The sequence below is a fragment of the Takifugu flavidus genome, chromosome 12 (assembly GCF_003711565.1).
Source record: "Takifugu flavidus isolate HTHZ2018 chromosome 12, ASM371156v2, whole genome shotgun sequence".
Classification (NCBI taxonomy): domain Eukaryota; kingdom Metazoa; phylum Chordata; class Actinopteri; order Tetraodontiformes; family Tetraodontidae; genus Takifugu; species Takifugu flavidus.
In genome coordinates, this window is record NC_079531.1 from 314533 (window position 1) to 335000 (window position 20468).

The window sequence follows — 20468 nt, forward strand, 5'->3', positions numbered from 1 at the left end:
AACGTTGTAGCTAATAGTCCGTGGGGAGTAAATCAGAAACCTGCAGCCACTCGATGTTTGAACATCAAACACGTCTCTCGTCTCCATGGAGATGAGAACAGGTGAGAAATAAAAGGGTTCATGTGTTCGCAGGAGAGTGGAGAAGTAAGGATGCTTTAGGAACAGCTGAGGGGTGAACGTAAGGGTGCTTTAAGAAGAACAGCTGAGGGGTGAACGTAAGGGTGCTTTAGGAACAGCTGAGGGGTGAACGTAAGGATGCTTTAGGAACAGCTGAGGGGTGAACGTAAGGGTGCTTTAGGAACAGCTGAGGGGTGAACGTAAGGGTGCTTTAAGAAGAACAGCTGAGGGGTGAACGTAAGGATGCTTTAAGAAGAACAGCTGAGGGGTGAACGTAAGGATGCTTTAGGAACAGCTGAGGGGTGAACGTAAGGATGCTTTAGGAACAGCTGAGGGCTGAACCTAAGGATGCTTTAAGAACAGCTGAGGGCTGAACCTAAGGATGCTTTAGGAACAGCTGAGGGGTGAACGTAAGGATGCTTTAGGAACAGCTGAGGGGTGAACGTAAGGATGCTTTAGGAACAGCTGAGGGGTGAACGTAAGGATGCTTTAGGAACAGCTGAGGGGTGAACGTAAGGATGCTTTAAGAAGAACAGCTGAGGGGTGAACGTAAGGATGCTTTAGGAACAGCTGAGGGGTGAACGTAAGGATGCTTTAGGAACAGCTGAGGGTGAACGTAAGGATGCTTTAGGAACAGCTGAGGGGTGAACGTAAGGATGCTTTAGGAACAGTTGAGGGGTGAACGTAAGGATGCTTTAGGAACAGCTGAGGGGTGAACGTAAGGGTGCTTTAGGAACAGCTGAGGGGTGAACGTAAGGATGCTTTAGGAACAGCTGAGGGGTGAACGTAAGGATGCTTTAGGAACAGCTGAGGGGTGAACGTAAGGATGCTTTAGGAACAGCTGAGGGGTGAATGTAAGGATGCTTTAAGAAGAACAGCTGATGGGTGAACGTAAGGATGCTTTAAGAAGAACAGCTGAAGGGTGAACGTAAGGGTGCTTTAGGAACAGCTGAGGGGTGAACGTAAGGATGCTTTAGGAACAGCTGAGGGGTGAACGTAAGGATGCTTTAGGAACAGCTGAGGGGTGAACGTAAGGATGCTTTAGGAACAGCTGAGGGGTGAACGTAAGGATGCTTAGGAACAGCTGAGGGGTGAACATAAGGATGCTTTAGAAGAACAGCTGAGGGGTGAACGTAAGGGTGCTTTAGGAACAGCTGAGGGGTGAACGTAAGGATGCTTTAGGAACAGCTGAGGGGTGAACGTAAGGATGCTTTAAGAAGACCAGCTGAGGGGTGAACGTAAGGGTGCTTTAGGAACGGCTGAGGGGTGAACGTAAGGATGCTTTAGGAACAGCTGAGGGGTGAACGTAAGGATGCTTTAGGAACAGCTGAGGGGTGAACGTAAGGATGCTTTAAGAAGAACAGCTGAGGGGTGAACGTAAGGATGCTTTAGGAACAGCTGAGGGGTGAACGTAAGGATGCTTTAGGAACAGCTGAGGGGTGAACGTAAGGTGCTTTAGGAACAGCTGAGGGGTGAACGCAAGGATGCTTTAGGAACAGCTGAGGGTGAACGTAAGGGTGCTTTAGGAACAGCTGAGGGGTGAACGTAATGCTTTAGGAACAGCTGAGGGGTGAACGTAAGGATGCTTTAGGAACAGCTGAGGGGTGAACGTAAGGATGCTTTAAGAAGAACAGCTGATGGGTGAACGTAAGGATGCTTTAGAAGAACAGCTGAGGGGTGAACGTAAGGATGCTTTAAGAAGAACAGCTGAGGGGTGAACGTAAGGGTGCTTTAGGAACACTGAGGGTGAACGTAAGGATGCTTTAGAAGAACAGCTGAGGGGTGAACGTAAGGATGCTTTAAGAAGAACAGCTGAGGGGTGAACGTAAGGGTGCTTTAGGAACAGCTGAGGGGTGAACGTAAGGATGCTTTAAGAAGAACAGCTGAGGGGTGAACGTAAGGATGCTTTAAGAAGAACAGCTGAGGGGTGAACGTAAGGGTGCTTTAGGAACAGCTGAGGGGTGAACGTAAGGATGCTTTAAGAAGAACAGCTGAGGGGTGAACGTAAGGATGCTTTAAGAAGAACAGCTGAGGGGTGAACGTAAGGATGCTTTAGGAACAGCTGAGGGGTGAACGTAAGGATGCTTTAAGAAGACAGCTGAGGGGTGAACGTAAGGATGCTTTAGGAACAGCTGAGGGGTGAACGTAAGGATGCTTTAGGAACAGCTGAGGGTGAACGTAAGGATGCTTTAGGACAGCTGAGGGGTGAACGTAAGGGTGCTTTAGAACAGCTGAGGGGTGAACTAAGATGCTTTAGGAACAGCTGAGGGGTGAACGTAAGGATGCTTTAGAACAGTGAGGGGTGAACGTAAGGATGCTTTAGGACACAGCTGAGGGGGTAACGTAAGGGTGCTTTAGGAACAGCTGAGGGGTGAACGTAAGGATGCTTTAGGACAGCTGAGGGGTGAACGTAAGGGTGCTTTAGGAACAGCTGAGGTGAACGTAAGGATGCTTTAGGAACAGCTGAGGGGTGAACGTAAGGATGCTTTAGGAACAGCTGAGGGGTGAACGTAAGGATGCTTTAAGAAGAACAGCTGAGGGGTGAACGTAAGGGTGCTTTAGGAACAGCTGAGGGGTGAACGTAAGGATGCTTTAGGAACAGCTGAGGGAACGTAAGGATGCTTTAGGAACAGCTGAGGGGTGAACGTAAGGATGCTTTAGGAACAGCTGAGGGTGAACGTAAGGATGCTTTAGGAACAGCTGAGGGGTGAACGTAAGGGTGCTTTAGGAACAGCTGAGGGGTGAACGTAAGGATGCTTTAGGAACAGCTGAGGGGTGAACGTAAGGATGCTTTAGGAACAGCTGAGGGGTGAACGTGCTGTGTCAGCACACAAGCTGCTGAGAAGGACTGAGCCTCTTATCAGCTCAGCACAGCCGGCCAATCAGGCTGACTTATTGATCATGTTTATTAATAACAGCAGGCTGATCAGACAGGAGACAATAAGGAAAAACTGTCCACTTGTGCTGCTCCCAGCCTAATGAGCGCCACCTGCTGTGAGTGTAGAGCACGACAAGAGTGCTGTTCTAAAGGGACTCGAATGTTCCTGAAGTGGAGCTGTGTGTGTGTGGTGTGTTGTGTGTGTGTGTGTTGTGTGTTGTGGTGTGTGTGTGTGTGTGTGGTGGTGAGAGAGGTGTGTGAGATGCTTTACTCTGATTGGTCAGAGCGTCCCGCAGCGTCACATGGTCTTCATCATAAACGTGTCCACCATCTCTCTGTTTGGTTCGGATTATCTTTGTGTTTAGTCTCTAATGATCAACATGCTGACAGTGCGGTGTGTGTGCACGTGTGTGTGCACGTGTGTGTGTGCTCTATAAATGCAGCTCTGATCAGCTGGGAGGACGTTTGTGTCCTGCTCATCGTCCCTCTGCTGCTCTCAGGTCAGTTTACTTGTAAAACATACTTTTGTTTGTGAAGGAATAAAGTTATTATTGGATTAAACTTTGATTAGTAGAAAGTGTTCATTTCATATCAAAGAAATATTTCATGCTAAACTTGAAACTTTGGCTTCTGCCTTATGCTAACACCACTATATGTTTTAAAATCCCTTATATGGGAATCCTTGACAAACTCTTAGCATCAAAGCTAACAAACAGTCCAGTAAGAACGAACCATTGGATTAGCCCTTTCTGCCCCCACATCATCTTCATCATCTTCATCTGTCGGGGTAAAAACTGACGGGCTTCGTGTTCACATCACCAGTCAGGAATAATCCAGAATCATGTCCTTGTTGCTATGGTTGCAGGTCCTGCTATCCACCATCATGAGCCCCAAACACACCATCTTCAAGAAGGTTTCTTCTGATAAGACGGTAGGTGCGGGCAGTTTTCTGAGTGACACGTGAGCGGGCCTTGACCCTGTGACCCCTGCTTTAGCTCACCATCTACATGGACAAAAGAGACTTTGTGGATCACTGTGACTTTGTTGATCCCGTCGGTGAGTCCAGAACGATTCCAAAACAGTAACTTTATGCTAAACTTGGGGCTAACCGGTCGTGTCGTTCAGACGGCGTCATCAAGATCGACCCCCAGCAACTCAGAGGGAGGAAAGGTCAGTAAGGCACTCGAGCCATCAGCCTGGCTGCTGCCAGCTCACCTGTCCACGTGTCCGCAGTTTACGTGATGCTGTCCTGCACGTTCAAGTATGGTCACAAGGGCGTGGACGTGATGGGCGTGGCCTTTAGACGTGACCTGTTCGTGGTGACGCGGCAGGTTTATCCTGAGCTGCAGGACAAAGAGCAGCTGACCCACACCAAGGTTCAGCGGAAGCTGCTGCAGAAGCTGGGGGACGATGCCTTCCCCTTCTTCTTTGAGGTGAGGCCCCTCCCCTAACCCTCTAACCCTCTAACCCTAACCCTCCCCTAACCCCCTAACCCTAACCCTAACCCCCTAACCCTAACCCTCTAACCCTAACCTAACCCTCTAACCCTCTAACCCTCTAACCCTCTAACCCTAACCCTCGAACCCTCTAACCCTAACCCTCTAACCCTCTAACCCTCCCCTAACCCTCTAACCCTAACCCTCTAACCCTCTAACCCTCTAACCCTAACCCTAACCCTAACCCTAACCCTAACCCTAACCCTCCTCTAACCCTAACCCTCTAACCCTCTACCCTCTAACCCTAACCCTAACCCTCTAACCCTCTAACCCTAACCCTAACCCCCTAACCCTCTAACCCTCTAATCCTCCCCTAACCCTCTAACCCTAACCCTAACCCTAACCCTCTAACCCTCTAACCCTAACCCTCCCCTACTGGGCTGCACCAGTACACTTTGTTCTGTGCTTCAGTTTCCAGACAACCTGCCGTGTTCGGTGGCCCTGCAGCCTGGACCCTCTGATGTGGGGAAGGTGAGCGACTCCTCGTCTTCGTCTTCCTCGTCCTACGTGGACGCTTGGTCTCACGGGTCTCTGATTGACAGAAATGTGCTGTGGAGTTTGAGGTGAGGGCGTTCTGTGCTGAGAGCCAGGACCAGGGACCCGACAAAGCGTGAGCGTTTCTCCCCATGCAGCACTAGCGGAGCGACGTCCTCCTGCTCTCCGCTCACCTCTGTTCTGCTGTTGTTGTCGGTTCCGCTCCGACAGGAGTTTGGTTCGGATCGGCATCAGGAAGATCCAGTTCAGCCCAGGCGACAGCAGAGTGGTTCCAGTGGCCGAAACCAGCTTTGAGTTCGTGATGTCTGAGAAGCCTCTGACCATCAAACTGAGCATGCCCAGAGAGGTGTGTGTGTGAGTGTGTGTGTGGGGGTGTGTGTGTGTGTGTGGTGTGTGTGTGTGTGTGTGTGTGTGAGTGTGTGTGTGTCTGTCTGTGTGTGTGTGTGGGGGGGGGGGGTGTCTGTCTGTGTGTGTGTCTCTGTCTCTGTCTCTGTCTCTGTGTCTGTTTGTGTGTGTGTGTGAGGTGTGTGTGTCTTTCTGTGTGTGTGTGGGGGGGGGGTTGTCTGTCTGTGTGTGTGTCTCTGTCTCTGTCTCTGTCTCTGTGTCTGTGTGTGTGTGTGTGTGTGTGTGTGTGTGTGTGTGTGTGTGTGTGGGGCCCTTCTACCCCAAACGTCCTCTCCCTCCTGCCTCTGCAGATGTTCTACCATGGAGAACCGGTTCCAGTGAGCGTAGAAATCAACAACTCGTCCAGCAGGAACATCAAAGACATCAGTCTGTCAGGTGAGTCACCTGTTCAGCTCGTACACCTGTTCAGCTCGTACACCTGTTCAGCTCGTACACCTTTTCTGCTCGTACACCTGTTCAGCTCGTACACCTGTTCAGCTCGTACACCTGTTCTGCTCGTACACCTGTTCAGCTCGTACACCTGTTCAGCTCGTACACACCTGTTCTGCTCGTACACCTGTTCTGCTCGTACACCTGTTCTGCTCGTACACCTGTTCATCTCGTACACCTGTTCAGCTCGTACACCTGTTCTGCTCGTACACCTGTTCAGCTCGTACACCTGTTCAGCTCGTACACCTGTTCTGCTCGTACACCTGTTCAGCTCGTACACCTGTTGTTCAGCTCGTACACCTTTTCTGCTCGTACACCTGTTCAGCTCGTACACCTGTTCTGCTCGTACACCTGTTCAGCTCGTACACCTGTTCAGCTCGTACACCTGTTCTGCTCGTACACCTGTTCAGCTCATACACCTGTTCAGCTCGTACACCTGTTCTGCTCGTACACCTGTTCAGCTCGTACACCTGTTCTGCTCGTACACCTGTCAGCTCGTACACCTGTTCAGCTCGTACACCTGTGGGTTCGGTCCAAAGACATGAAAGCGCTGCGACTGTCCACCAACCACGAACCCTGAGCAGCTGTGTCAGCCCGTCCCACACTCGTCCCTCCAGGACCATGTCCAGCACTGGTGGGCCCGTGAGAGGGACCCGTCAGGGTCTAGGGATCCACAGGTCCCAGCAGGTCCGTCAGGACCAATGTTGTTCCGATCCAGTGGACCTACAACCTTTTTACTCTAAACTCTTGTGTCCTGATGGCTGCAGTTTTCCTTTTGGCCACCAGGGGGCTGGTTAAGGGAAAACATCGTGACCTCCAGAGGTCATCCAGAACCGGTCCAATATGAGTCCAGCGTTCAGTCACGGCAACAATGTTAAAGTTCTGGATGGAGAGTTTTAAACATTAAACAGTAGTTTATTCTCGAAGCTGCCAAAACCTCCTTTAAAGCAACCAGAGGTCTTTGTTCTGTCTTCGGTCGTGTCTCAGTCTGTCTTTGATGCTGCTTCAATAAAGATCAAAGGGCTCTGGGGACCTGCTGTCTCCGGTCCTCCGAGCATGTTGGTCCCACCTGTTTCCTCTGTAGTCGAGCAGGTCACCACCGTGGTTCTTTACTCCAACGACAAGTACGTCAAGTCGGTGGCCAAAGAAGAAACCAGGTGCGCCCAAAACTTTGATTTTGACCTTTTACGGACACAAACTGGCGGCTTCATGATTAAAGGATCGTTTGTCTCAGCGACCTGGTGCCATCGGGGACAAGTCTCAAGAAGGACTACGTGTTGTATCCCCTGCTGGGGTACAACAAGGACAGGAGGGGCATCGCTCTGGATGGACATCTCAAACACGAGGACACGAACCTGGCCTCGTCCAGCATGTGAGACACGTTAGAGACACGTTAGAGACACACTGGGACACGTTAGAGACACACAAGACACAAAGAGACACGTTAGAGAACCACTGGGACACGTTAGAGACACGTTAGAGACACGTTAGAGACACACAGAGACACAAAGAGACACGTTAGAGACACACTGGGACACGTTAGAGACACACAGAGACACGTTAGAGAACACTGGGACACGTTAGAGACACGTTAGAGACACACTGGGACACGTTAGAGACACACAGAGACACGTTAGAGACACAAAGAGACACGTTAGAGACACCTGGGACACGTTAGAGACACACAGAGACATGTTAGAGACACACTGGGACACGTTAGAGACACACAGAGACACACAGAGACACACAGAGACACAAAGAGACACGTTAGAGACACACAGAGACACATTAGAGACACGTTAGAGACACACAGAGACAAGTTTTGGACACGTTAGAAACACACAGAGACACGTTAGAGACACACAGAGACACGTTTGGGACACGTTAGACCCACTGGGACACGTTAGACCCACTGGGACACGTGAGACACACAGAGACACGTTAGACCCCTGGGACGCGTTAGACCCACTGGAACACGTTAGACCCCTGGGACACGTTAGAGACACGTTAGAGACACACTGGGACACGTTAGAGACACGTTAGAGACACACTGGGACACGTTAGACCCACTGGGACACGTTAGAGACACGTTAGAGACCCACTGGAACACGTTTAGAGACACGTTAGAGACACACTGGGACACGTTAGACCCACTGGACACGTTAGAGACACGTTAGACACTTTAGACCCACTGGGACACGTTAGAGACACGTTAGAGACCCACTGGGACACGTTAGAGACACGTTAGAGACACTTAGACCCACTGGGACACGTTAGAGACACGTTAGAGACACGTTAGAGACCCACTGGGACACGTTAGAGACACGTTAGAGACACTTTAGACCCACTGGGACACGTTAGACCCCTGGGACACGTTAGAGACACGTTGGAGACCCACTGGGACATGTTAGAGACACGTTAGAGACCTTTAGACCCACTGGGACACGTTAGAGACACGTTAGAGACACGTTAGACCCACTGGGACACGTTAGAGACACGTTAGAGACACGTTAGAGACACGTTAGACCCCTGGGACACGTTAGAGACACGTTAGAGACACGTTAGAGACACGTTAGACCCACTGGGACAGTCACTGACACCATGTGATGTGTGTGCCAGAGTGAAGCAGGAGGTGCTGAAGGAGGTCCAGGGCATTCTGGTCTCCTATAAGGTCGTCGTCAGAATGATGGCGTCTGGGTGAGTCTGAGCCCCAGTGCATGCTGGGACATTACATCAGTTTTATTTTTGCTTGTGATGTAGAACTGATGTTTTTCTATATTTGACAGGACCATCGGCTCCAGGTAACAACATGCCTTCAGTGTGTGTGTGTGTGTGTGTGTGTGTGTGTGTGTGTGTGTGTGTGCGTGTGCGTGTGCGTGCGTGCGTGCGTGTGCGTGTGAGCACATCAGTCCGGGACTTTCTAACGGGTCGGCCAACCTTTGCTGCGTCGGGCCTCCTGCTGAGGGGGCGTGGCTGTTCCTGCACGTCAGCAGGTGTTTCGTAGACGTCCCACAGCGCAGGTGGACGACGTTGTTGTCCCCATGACAACCGCGAGGGAGGAAACTCAGCCCCGCCCCCCATCGGAGGTCGGCCCGGCGAGGCGAGGCCGCCCTCGTTAGTGCTAATTTCAGCGTGTGTTTTACAGCGAGGTGTCTCTGGAACTCCCCTTCAAGCTGATGCACCCTAAACCTGACTCAGGTACGCTGGCCCCGCCTCCGTGGTCGTTTTACAGCGTGCACGTGTCCAACCAACCTGACCCCTCCGCCAGTTCCAGCAGGTGCAGCGCACGGTGCCGCGCACAGTGTGTGCCGCATCCCTGAGCGCGGCCACAGCTGCAGGGTCTCAGGTCATGTGGTGACTGAGGGTGTAACTGGTTTTTCCCAGTGGAGGAGGAGCACCTGAGCAGGTGGGGGTGGGGTCCTGTGGGGGTCCTGTGGGGGTCCTGTGGGGGTCCTGTGGGGTCCTCTGGGGTCCTGTGGGGGTCCCTGAACCCACCACCTGCTCAGGTACCTGCTGGTCCATCTGGATCCTCCTCAGTCACACTGCACAACATGCTGGACGTTGCTGTCTCTGCTAACTGAACCAGGAGTTCCTGGTTCTGGTTCTGGTTCTAAATGTTCTCCACAGTCAGGACGTCGTCCTACAAACTAAAGAGAACCCTTTCCTTCTTTTCTTTTTGGGTCACTTTCACCAAAGCTTCAGCAAAGGACAGGTAAGACCCCCCCTCCTCCTCTCCTCTTCCCCTCTCCCCTCCCCTCCCCTCCCCTCCTCTCCCCCCTCCTCTCCTCTCCCCTCCCCTCCCCTCCTCTCTCCCTCCCCTCCCCTCCTCCCCCCCTCCCCTCCATGTTAGTGTCTAACTTGCTCCTCCCCTCCTCCCCTCCCCCCTCCTCCCCTCCTCTTCTCCTCTCTCCCCCCCCCCCCTCTTCCTCTCTCCCCCTCCTCTCTCCCCCATCCCCTCCTCTCCTCCCTTCCTTCTCTCCCCTTTCCCCCCTCCCCTCCTCTCTCCCCTCCCCTCCTCCCCCCCTCCCCTCCATGTTAGTGTCTAACTTGCTCCTCCCCTCCCCTCCTCCCCTCCTCTTCTCCTCTCCCCCCTCTCTCTCTCCCCCTCCCCTCCTCTCTCCCTCCCCTCCTCCCCTCCCCTCCTCTCCTCTCTCCCCTCCCCACCTCCTCTCTCCCTCATCTCTCCCTCCCCCCCTCTCCTCCCCCCCTCCCTCCATGTTGGTGTCTCCTTCCTTCTCCTCCCCTCTCCTCTCTCCTCCTCTCTCCTCCTCCCCTCCCCTCTCTCTCTCCCCTCCCCTCCTCTCTCCCTCCTCTCTCCTCTCTCCTCCTCTCCCCCCTTCCCTCCCTCTCCTCCTCCTCTCTCTCCTCTCCCCCCCTTCCCTCCCCTCCCCTCTCCTCCCCCTCCTCTCTTCCTCTTCCCTCCCCCCTCTCCTCTCTCCCCTCTCTCTCCTCTCCCCCCTCTCTCCCCCTCCTCTCTCCTCCTCTCCCCCCTTCCCTCCCCTCCCCTCCCCCCCTCTCTCCTCTCCCCCCCTTCCCTCCCTTCCCCCCTCTCCTCCTCCTCTCCTCCTCCTCTCTCCTCTCCTCTCTTCCTCTCTCCTCCTCTCCTCCTCTCTCCCCCCCTTCCCTCCCCTCCCCTCCTCTCCTCTCCTCCCTCCCCCCCTCTCCCCCCCTCCCCTCCATTTTATTGTCTAACTTGCTCCTCCCCTCTCCTCTCTCCTCCCCTCTCTCCTCTCTCCTCCTCTCCTCCCCTTCCCTCCCCATCCCCTCCCTCTCCTCCTCCCCCCCTCTCCCCCCCTCCCCTCCATGTTGGTGTCTCACCTGCTCCTCCCCCCTCCCCTTCCTCTGCTCTCCTCTCCTCCCCCCCTCCCCTCCATGTTAGTGTCTAACTTGCTCCCTCCCCTCCCCTCCTCTCCTCCTCTCCCTCCCCTCTCCTCTCTCCCCTCCTTCTCCCCTCCTCCCCTCCTCTTCTCCCCCTCCCCTCTCCTCCTCTCTCCTCTCCTCTCCTCTCCCCTCCTCTCCCCTTCCCTCCCCTCCCCTCCCCTCCTCCCCCCCTCCCCCCCCCTCCCCTCCATGTTGTGTCTCACCTGCCCCCCCCCTGTGTCCTGCAGTGAACCAGGTGACATGGTGTTTGAGGAGTTTAAGCGGGCCTACCTGAAGGGCGTGGTCTACGGAGACGATGACGAGTCTCCTGTGGAAGCTTAATCACGTGTCCTGCAGGGGGCGCTGGTGGCCCGCGGCTGGTTGATCGGATGGATCGAAACTGTTATTGTAAATTAATTCTTCTGGATGGATGAAAAGTGTCGATGGACACGTGATTAGTTTGATTTTAGATGCTTGTTTATCTGATCTGAACTTGAATTTTTTCGATCTGATGAACTTTTAAATGTGTTTTTCAAAGGTTTGTTTAGATGAGAATAACGATTAAAACTTGTTGACGGAATCTGTTTGTTTCCTGTGTAAATGATGTTTCATCTCTTTCAAAAACGCATTTTAAATCAAATTAAAGGGTTTTTAATGAAAAATCTCCAGTTTTAAACAGAACATGAAGGTTGACAAAACCAAATGTGTTCATGTATCAGAACCTGAGATTCAGAAAATAACTCGTCTCCGATCGTCTGACTGGTTTATTGATTATATGAACAGATCAGAGCTTAAACCATCCTGAGTGGAGAAAGATGGCCGACATGAGACGCCGTGGTTACCGTTGAGACAACAGTGAAAGATGAATGTGTCAGGACTGGATGCTGTCCAGGGGGCGGGGCATGAACACCCCACCTGGGCACTCAGGTGGTCTTTGTTTCCTACAACAGAACAGGTGTAGAAACTGCTCAGGGTTTCACCAGCGGGGGGGAACTCATCGCCTGACTCCCCACTGAGGGTTCATCAAAAAGGAGACAAAAGACCAGCAGACGACCTGACGATGCAGCTAAGAGGAAGCTGCTGGAGTCGCCCTCCCTGAAGGTTCTTCTGGGTTGAACGTGGGCCTGGGATGTGCCGGTGCCGTACCAACGTGGGCCTGGGATGTGCCGGCACTGAACGTGGGCCTGGATGTGCCGGGAACCGAACGTGGGCCTGGGATGTGCCGGTACTGAACGTGGGCCTGGGATGTGCCGGTACCAACGTGGGCCTGGGATGTGCCGAGACTGAACGTGGGCTGGGATGTGCCGGTACCAACGTGGGCCTGGGATGTGCCGGCACTGAACGTGGGCCTGGGATGTGCCGGCACAGAAGTGGGACGTGGGCCTGGGATTTGCCGGTACCAACGTGGGCCTGGGATGTGCCGGCACTGAACGTGGGCCTGGGATGTGCCGGCATTGAACGTGGGCCTGGGATGTGCCGGAACAGAACGGACGGCCTGGTGAACATGGTCACGTCCGGAAAAAACGTGGGAGGGGGAGTGAAGGGAACAACGGGGCCTGGGAGGGGACTTGGGACCGAAAAGTGGGGGCCTGGGATCCTGGTGAGGTACCAACGTGGGCCTGGGATGTGCCGGCACCGAACGTGGGCCTGGGATGTGCCGGTACAAACGGGCCTGGGATGTGCCGGCACTGAACGTGGGCCTGGGATGTGCCGTACGGAGGGAGGGGATGTGGGACCCAAACCCTTGCAGGGATGTCCGGTACCAACGTGGGCCTCCTGTGTCCGGGGCCCAACGTGGGCTGGGATGTGCCGGTACCAACGTGGGCCTGGGATGTGCCGTACCAACGTGGGCCTGGGATGTGCCGGCACTGAACGTGGGCCTGGGATGTGCCGGTACCAACGTGGGCCTGGGATGTGACCGGGTACCAACGTGGGCATGGGATGTGCGGGATGAACGTGGGCCTGGGATGTGCGGTACCAACGTGGGCCTGGGAGTGCCGGCACCGAACGTGGGCCTGGGATGTGCCGGTACCAACGTGGGCCTGGGATGTGCCGGGGGTACTGAACGTGGGCTGGATGTGCCGGTACTGAACGTGGGCCTGGGATGTGCCGGTACCAACGTGGGCCTGGGATGTGCCGGTACTGAACGTGGGCCTGGGATGTGCCGGTACCAACGTGGGCCTGGGATGTGCCATGGTACCAACGTGGGCCTGGGATGTGCGGCACTGCTGGTGCTGCCTCAGTCGCCCCAGCTGTAGCCGGCCTCTGGGGGGACCAGGTGGGGCAAAGGCCCTCTCAGTACAGGAACATCACATCTATCAGGGTGGAGCAAGAAGCCAGAAAAGGTGCTGCTGGTCTCAGAACCGGCATACATGCCGTTAGTAACTGAATCCTTGACCTGGATCCACACCTTGTCCCCACGGACCAAATGAAGAACGACCGAGTGCGAGGTGGTCCCCAATACTTTCGGGTCTGTGGTCTTGATTACTGGCACGAAGTTGTGGAAGAGGCCCGCTTTGAGGACTCGTTCGTGGACGGTGAAGTGGTAGCTGAAGACGTAGGTTCCGTTGACCGGGGCGGTGTAGATGCCAAAGTCGGGGTCATAACCCCTCTGGATGTTATGATGGATGTGGGAGAAGATGACCGGAGCGTTTGGTGGGGGGTAACTGGATGTCAGACCTGCAGCAAAGGCTGACTGGATGTGGGCATGCATGGACCAGGTGGGCCCATTATGCCCTCCACTCCCATGTCTCCTTTCATGCCCTCAGGACCCCCCTTTCCTGTGATCCCTATTGGGCCTTGTTCCCCCTTTTCACCTTTCTGCCCTGTTTGTCCATTAGCACCGTCAACCCCATCGGTACAGTTACATTCCCCGATGAGCCCTTTGTCTCCTTTGTCACCCACCACTCCAGGAAGTCCAGGGGGTCCCAGTTCACCCATATCGCCCTTAAAGCCAGTTGGTCCTTGGGGTCCCATGACACCAGGCAAACCTCTTGGTCCAGCGGGGCCAGGCAGACCAGGTTGACCTGGAGGACCATAGCTAGACTCACAGGTATCTGGACAGACTCCATCGCCGCCTTTTGGGCCCTGATCACCTGGACGACCCTCCAAGCCTCGATCTCCTTTATCCCCTTTAGGGCGAGAAAAACCAGGTCAGCAGATCAAACTGAAATCACTGGAGCAGAAACTGGATTTTCTGGAAACTGGACCAGTTCACCGACCTTTGAAGCCTCTTTCCCCTTTGGGTCCAAGCAAACCAGCGGGTCCTCGTTCTCCTTTGTAACCCTCATCTCCTTTCTGTCCTGTGAGACAGCATCAAAGGAGACATGGAGTCACTAAGATCTTTATCTTATGGAGCTACTAAAAACATCGCTCACCTTTGACCCCAGGTCTGCCCAGAAATCCCGGAGGACCCCTCAAACCCATCATCCCTCTTCTTCCAGGACTTCCAGGTTGACCTTGGTGAATCACAGGTAAAGTCCTGTCTCATTGTTCTTCATAAATCCAGTAAGACTCAAAGTGGTGTTGTGTGTACCTGGCGGGCCACGGTCGCCATGGTCTCCTTTGGGACCGTGGTTATTCTGGCAGTGGGTGCAGAGGCAGAACCAGGGGATCTGGTCTGAGGGAACCGGGACCTGCAACAGCATCTGGCAGTAGGCGTCCAGAGACGCCGGTGGGTCTGTGCTATTGTCTCCATCGTGGTAAATCAGACGACCGGGTACATTCAGACGTGGGACGGAAAAAGGCGTGGGAGGGGTCCCGGCCGGGGGCTCCCAGCTGTCCTCAGAAATGGGTTCAGGCATCGCCATGACAACCGGGAGGAAGAGCGCCATCAAGAGGCAGCCATGTTGAAGCGCCGTCATCATCTGAAAGGAAGACAAATGTCCGTTTGTGTTGCTCTGAGGCGGTGGCCAGCACGCCACGGGGGCCAGCACGCCGCGGGGGCCAGCACGCCGCGGGGGCCAGCACGCCGCGCTGACTAGCACGCCGCGGTGACCAGCACGCCGCGGTGACTAGCACGCCGTGGGGGCCAGCACGCCGTGGGGGCCAGCACGCCACGGTGACTAGCACGCCATGGGGGCCAGCACGCCACGGGGGCCAGCACGCCGCGCTGACCAGCACGCCACGGGGGCCAGCACGCCACGGGGGCCAGCACGCCGCGGGGGCCAGCACGCCACGGGGGCCAGCACGCCACGGGGGCCAGCACGCCGCAGTGACCAGCACGCCACGGGGGCCAGCACGCCACGGGGGCCAGCACGCCGCGGGGGCCAGCACGCCACGGGGGCCAGCACGCCGCGCTGACCAGCACGCCACGGGGGCCAGCACGCCGCGGGGGCCAGCACGCGGCGGTGGCCAGCACGCCACGGGGGCCAGCACGCCACGGGGGCCAGCACGCCGCGGGGGCCAGCACGCCACGGTGACTAGCACGCCACGGGGGCCAGCACGCCACGGGGGCCAGCACGCCGCGGGGGCCAGCACGCACGGGGGCCAGCACGCCGTGGGGGCCAGCACGCCACTGGGGCCAGCACGCCACGGGGGCAGCACGCCGCGGGGGCCAGCACGCCGTGGGGGCCAGCACGCCGTGGGGGCCAGCACGCCACTGGGGCCAGCACGCCGCGGGGGCCAGCACGCCACGGTGACTAGCACGCCGTGGGGGCCAGCACGCCGCGGTGGCCAGCACGCCACGGGGGCCAGCACGCCGTGGGGGCCAGCACGCCGTGGGGGCCAGCACGCCACTGGGGCCAGCACGCCGCAGTGACCAGCACGCCGCGGGGGCCAGCACGCCACGGTGACTAGCACGCCGGGGGCCAGCACGCCGCGGTGGCCAGCACGCCACGGGGGCCAGCACGCGGCGGTGGCCAGCACGCCGTGGGGGCCAGCACGCCGCGGGGGCCAGCACGCCGCAGTGACCAGCACGCCGGGGGCCAGCACGCCACGGGGGCCAGCACGCCGCGGGGGCCAGCACGCCGCGGGGGCCAGCACGCCACTGGGGCCAGCACGCCACGTTAACCGTTAATCACAAAATGAAGTCATTAATCCACCGTTTAATCAGAACAATGTTGGAATCAAAAGCTTTGAAGCTTTGATCCTCGTCATCATCGGCGGTTCTGGGTGGAAACAGCTGATTATCGAGAGGAGCTGGTGTCACTCACCAAACGCTGCTGCTCCAGTCGGGAAGGTTCTGATCTGCAGAGCAGCTACCTGGGCTTTAATAGCTCACCTGGACTCCGCCCACCTGCCACTCTTCAGTCAGGGCGTGTGTGTGTGTGAGTGTGTGTGCATGTGTGTGTTTGAGTGTGGGTGTGTGTGTGTGGGTGTGCGCGTATGTGAGTGTGTGTGAGTGTGTGTGTGTGCGTGTCTATGAGTCTGTGTGTGTGTGTTTGAGTGTGGGTGTGTGTGTGTGTGAGTGTGTGTGTGTGTGTGTGTGTGTGTGTGTGTGTGCGTGTGTCTGACCTTGTTTCCAATAATGTGGTGTCGGATCACCGTGAACCACAGGAAGGTTTTATTGTGAAGGGAGTTCACGAGTGTCGCTGATCCTCTGTTGTGTTCATGAGCTCTTTGTGTCACCGACGACCTCTGACCCAGCAGATCAGGTGTCTTTGATCTTTGATCAGGAGTCACGTGGAGGGACACCATCAGAGCAGGTCCAGGATCAGATCCAGGGTCAGATCCACTCTGGTCTTTCAGCTCGTGAGACCAGTGATGGTCCCTTCTCCTGGACCAGAGCTCCAGTCCTGGACTCTGATCTTCTCTGGCCTCCTTGTCTCCATATTTCTGCTGCTTCTTCGGTCAGTTTGTGCTGAACTTTGGACCACCTGGACCACCTGGACACAGGAGAGTCTCCTGTGTCCAGGTGGTCCAAAGGAGCATCAGAATGTTCTGATGGTTTGAAAGGAACCGTGAAAGTTAAAGCACCAAAAGGCATCGTGAGAATTCAGGCAGTTCCCCTGGTTGTCTCTTTGTTCTCCTTGATGTTGCACAGCTGCTTTTGGTTCCCTCTTCCTGTGTTTTCTGTGAAAGCTGATCTGACCGGGCCTTCAGAGACCACCATTCCCAGTGCTGGACTGTAACTGTGATCCCTGATCCAGCTCAGGTGATTGGAAGGTTGTCATTGGATCCTGAACACCAATGTTTCTCAGGTGCTGCTGATCCTGGGAACCAGGCTGGGAGTGTCCATGTAGGTCAGCTGTGGGGCCGCTCTGGGAACATCACAAACATAATGTGGACCTGAGAATGTCCCAACGGGCCAGAAGCTTCCTGGCTGATGCTACTGCGCCAAGTCAGTGGGCCACAAAACCCGGAAGTATCGCCGACGTCAAAAACCTGTTTGGGCCTACGTGACCGAGGGCGGATCCACAGTGGATTAAAATTAAAGACTTGGATGAATTTGGGGACCAAACTCATAATTTATGGAAAAGTTGGCTGCATGCTTGTTTTCCCTCCCTCCGGATATTTAAAAGCTTCCTATAAAAATACGAGAGACTAAATTTACACTAAAACCCTGATATTCGTTTATTACGTCTGTCTGCAGCTTCCCCAGTTCCAACAACAAAACAACCCATAATAATAATTTCCTTCAACTGTTTACAGTCCTCGTCCAAGCTCTGGTCGCCCATTCGGTTCTGACTCCACCAGGTGGCGACCGTGCTGGACCACCTGATGATGGACCACCTGGTGACCGTGCTGGACCACCTGGTGACCGTGCTGGACCACCTGGTGATGGACCACCTGATGATGGACCACCTGGCGACCGTCCTAGACCACCTGGCGACCGTGCTTGACCACCTGGTGACCGTGCTGGACCACCTGGCGATGGACCACCTGGCGATGGACCACCTGGCGATGGACCACCTGGTGACCGTGCTAGACCACCTGGCGACTGTGCTAGACCACCTGGCGGCCGTGATGGACCACCTGGCGATGGACCACCTGGCGATGGACCACCTGGCGACCGTCCTAGACCACCTGGCGACCATGCTTGACCACTTGGCGATGGACCACCTGGCGACTGTGCTAGACCACCTGGCGACCATGATGGACCACCTGGCGACCGTGATGGACCACCTGGCGACCGTCCTAGACCACCTGGCGACTGTGCTTGACCACTTGGCGATGGACCACCTGGCGACTGTGCTAGACCACCTGGCGACCATGATGGACCACCTGGCGACCGTGATGGACCACCTTGCGACCGTGCTGGACCACCTGGCGACCGTGCTGGACCACCTGGCGACTGTGCTAGACCACTTGGCGATGGACCACCTGGCGACTGTGCTAGACCACCTTGCGACCGTGCTGGACCACCTGGCGATGGATCACCTGGACCTGTGCGTTGGTGTCGGGTCCCCCGAGGTGAGGTAGCGTTTTCATTGTTGTGCTTGGTTACCTAACCTGGTGCGTAGAGCTCCGTCTTCAGTGTGCATTCATGCACGTGCACGCTCCGCCGGCGCTCCTTAAATGGCGTCGCATAAATCCGAGAACTTTTATGGTCAATTTAAAGATTTTAATCATTCAATAAAAACATATTGAGTTAGTTTGTTAGTTATTTCCCCCCTAACTTACAAGTGTATCAACATATAATAGGTAGTTACCACAATACCAACAACGGCTCAACAGCAACAACAAGCTTCGAAGCGCTGGTTGTTCATTGTGGTCCAGGGTTCGAAGCTCCAGGGTTGTCTTGCCATCACTAGAAAAACTGTTCTTGGGGTCACGTGGGTCTAGTTCTCCTGATGGATGGGTGGGTGGCCATCTTGGGGGGCTGGTTTACTGAAGTGGACCAAAGGAAGTGGACCAAAGGAAGGTATGGGGAGGAGAACCAGCTGTGGAACCAGCTGTGGAACTGGGCGTGATCATGTATACAGATTTGGTGCAGCGGTTTGTGGCTGGTGAGCAAGGTGTTAGCAAGGTCCACAGGTTAGCAAAGAGAATTCATGTGAAAGGGAACCAACTTCTGTCGGTGTGGGGCCTGAGTTGGGGGCCTGAGTTGGGGGCCCGAGTTGGGGGCCTGAGTTGGGGGGCCTGGGTTAGGGGCCTGAGTTGGGGGGCCGAGTTGGGGGCCTGAGTTGGGGGCCTGAGTGGGGGGCCCGAGTTGGGGGCCTGAGTTGGGGGCCTGAGTTGGGGGGCCTGAGTTGGGGGGCCTAGGTTGGGGGCCTGAGTTGGGGGGCCTGAGTTGGGGGGCCTAGGTTGGGGGCCTGGGTTGGGGGCCTGAGTTGGGGGGCCTAGGTTGGGGGCCTGAGTTGGGGGGCCTGAGTTGGGGGGCCTGAGAGCAGCGAGTTGTTGAGGAGGTTGCTGCGTGGCCTGGTGGCTGAAATCAACCCTTTAGGCTTCGTAACCCTTTGACATAATTACTTCAAATCGATTATTATTCCATGAAATTCTGCATCGCAGCAACAGTTTAATCCTGCAGATGAGCCAGTGTGAAAAATGATCCGTTGTAGATGCAAATATAACAAAAAAACCCACAGTTTTTTACAACATTCACCAGATTTTCATTCATCAAAGCATTCAGCATCTTCAGGAGGAACAGGAAGTGACCTGGACTAAGGCTGACGGACAGATGTGGCCCAGGTCATATTCCACTGCAGCACAAACACTTTTATTTAATAATTTGTGCTGCAGATGTGGGCAGATAGTGGCCTGTTGCAGTTTGATCACCAGGGGGCGGTATGGAGCTGACCCAAGATCCACTCCACATATCGAACCACACGGGTGTAAACTCCATACACCCCCTGACTCCCACAGTCCCCCGGGCCGCCCCAAGACACCAGACCGAAGACCACCCACCTCCGGCTAACCCCGTCCTCCATCACGAACGCCCCGCCGCTGTCCCCCAGGCAGGTGTCCTGACCGCCCTCGAAGTAGCCTGCGCAGAACATGTTGTCGGTAATGTTGTAGCGGACTGAACGTGACGTGTAGCTCGCCTGACACTCGTCCTGAGACACCACAGGGAGCTTGACATATTGCAGGAGGTCAGAGGTCATCCCAAGGTCCGGAGAGGGAGTGGAGGGGCTGCTGGGTCTTGTGAAGGAGGAGCTGTTGAGGCTGGAGATCCCCCAACCTGCAACCACACCCAGAGAGTTGGGCAGAGGAGTCCGCAAGTCATTCTGGACAGGACAGAATCAGCGTGAGGAAGCGTGTCTCAGTGGTCCGGCTGCTCCTCTGCTCTGGACCTGAAGGATCTCCAGGCAGAGGGAGGCCCGTGTTCCACATGACCTATGACCTAGTGCACGTACTGCCGCATCAGCATTTTACGAGTTCATTAGGAGAAAATTCCAGATCTTCACCTTAACGCTAGTTTGTTTCCACACTGTTTCTGACAGCAACAGCACTGTAGATCTTTTCATCTACTCACGCGGTGCTGCAGCCGGGGCAGACACACCGGCTGGACCAGCTCATCCAGCTCCACCTCCTGGCTCAGCCGCACCAAGGCGATATCGTTGTCGTAGCTGTCGGGCTGGAAGTTTGGGTGGAGGATGATTCGGTCCACTGAACGGTTGGTGGCCGAGCGTTTGTCCCCGGCATCATGGAGTCCAAGGAACACCTGGAACAACAGCACAGGTTAGACGGGCTAAACTTCGTCGGTATGATCCAGGAGAACCACAACCTTCAGCCTTGGGATTCAGCCCAGGACCAGGAGGGGGTCTTCGTGTTCCCCTCTTCATACCTTGACATGTTCGGGCACCACAGCGACCACAGTGTTGTCCCTTCGCTGGGACCTCAGGACATGGGCTGCTGTCAGGACCCAGGACTGAGACAGCAGGGCCCCAGAGCCAAACCAGCGGTCC

General features: G+C 55.6%; 2 protein-coding genes and 1 pseudogene across 6 annotated transcripts in view; 1 reads left to right on the plus strand and 2 right to left on the minus strand.

Moving 5' to 3' along the window:
• Window positions 1–11260, plus strand: part of LOC130534447 (S-arrestin-like) — a 76233-nt gene extending 64973 nt beyond the window's left edge. The window contains exons 1-17 of one of the 5 annotated variants that reach the window (XM_057048531.1): window positions 2803–3204; window positions 3247–3782; window positions 3861–3926; window positions 3991–4051; window positions 4121–4165; window positions 4229–4428; window positions 4903–4962; window positions 5034–5101; window positions 5197–5332; window positions 5682–5766; window positions 6905–6977; window positions 7055–7192; window positions 8440–8517; window positions 8607–8621; window positions 8966–9018; window positions 9517–9532; window positions 10929–11260. In XM_057048531.1, the coding sequence (XP_056904511.1) occupies window positions 3879–3926; window positions 3991–4051; window positions 4121–4165; window positions 4229–4428; window positions 4903–4962; window positions 5034–5101; window positions 5197–5332; window positions 5682–5766; window positions 6905–6977; window positions 7055–7192; window positions 8440–8517; window positions 8607–8621; window positions 8966–9018; window positions 9517–9532; window positions 10929–11022 (1170 nt within the window). In that variant the 5' untranslated portion in view covers window positions 2803–3204; window positions 3247–3782; window positions 3861–3878 and the 3' untranslated portion in view covers window positions 11023–11260. Of the gene's footprint in view, window positions 1–2802; window positions 3205–3246; window positions 3783–3860; window positions 3927–3990; window positions 4052–4120; window positions 4166–4228; window positions 4429–4902; window positions 4963–5033; window positions 5102–5196; window positions 5333–5681; window positions 5767–6904; window positions 6978–7054; window positions 7193–8439; window positions 8518–8606; window positions 8622–8965; window positions 9019–9516; window positions 9533–10928 lie in introns of those variants that run through there. The other 4 variants (XM_057048530.1, XM_057048532.1, XM_057048533.1 and 1 more) reach the window with 4 other exon arrangements.
• A 1470-nt stretch (window positions 11261–12730) lies between these two features.
• LOC130534446 (inner ear-specific collagen-like) lies at window positions 12731–14613 on the minus strand (annotated as a pseudogene).
• A 3549-nt stretch (window positions 14614–18162) lies between these two features.
• LOC130535455 (mannan-binding lectin serine protease 2-like) overlaps window positions 18163–20468 on the minus strand; it is a 9088-nt gene continuing 6782 nt past the window's right edge. The window contains 3 exon segments of the mRNA XM_057050483.1: window positions 18163–19787; window positions 20036–20224; window positions 20348–20468. The exon segment at window positions 20348–20468 is cut by the window's right edge and continues 127 nt beyond it. Coding sequence (XP_056906463.1) covers window positions 19335–19787; window positions 20036–20224; window positions 20348–20468 — 763 coding nt within the window. The 3' untranslated portion in view covers window positions 18163–19334.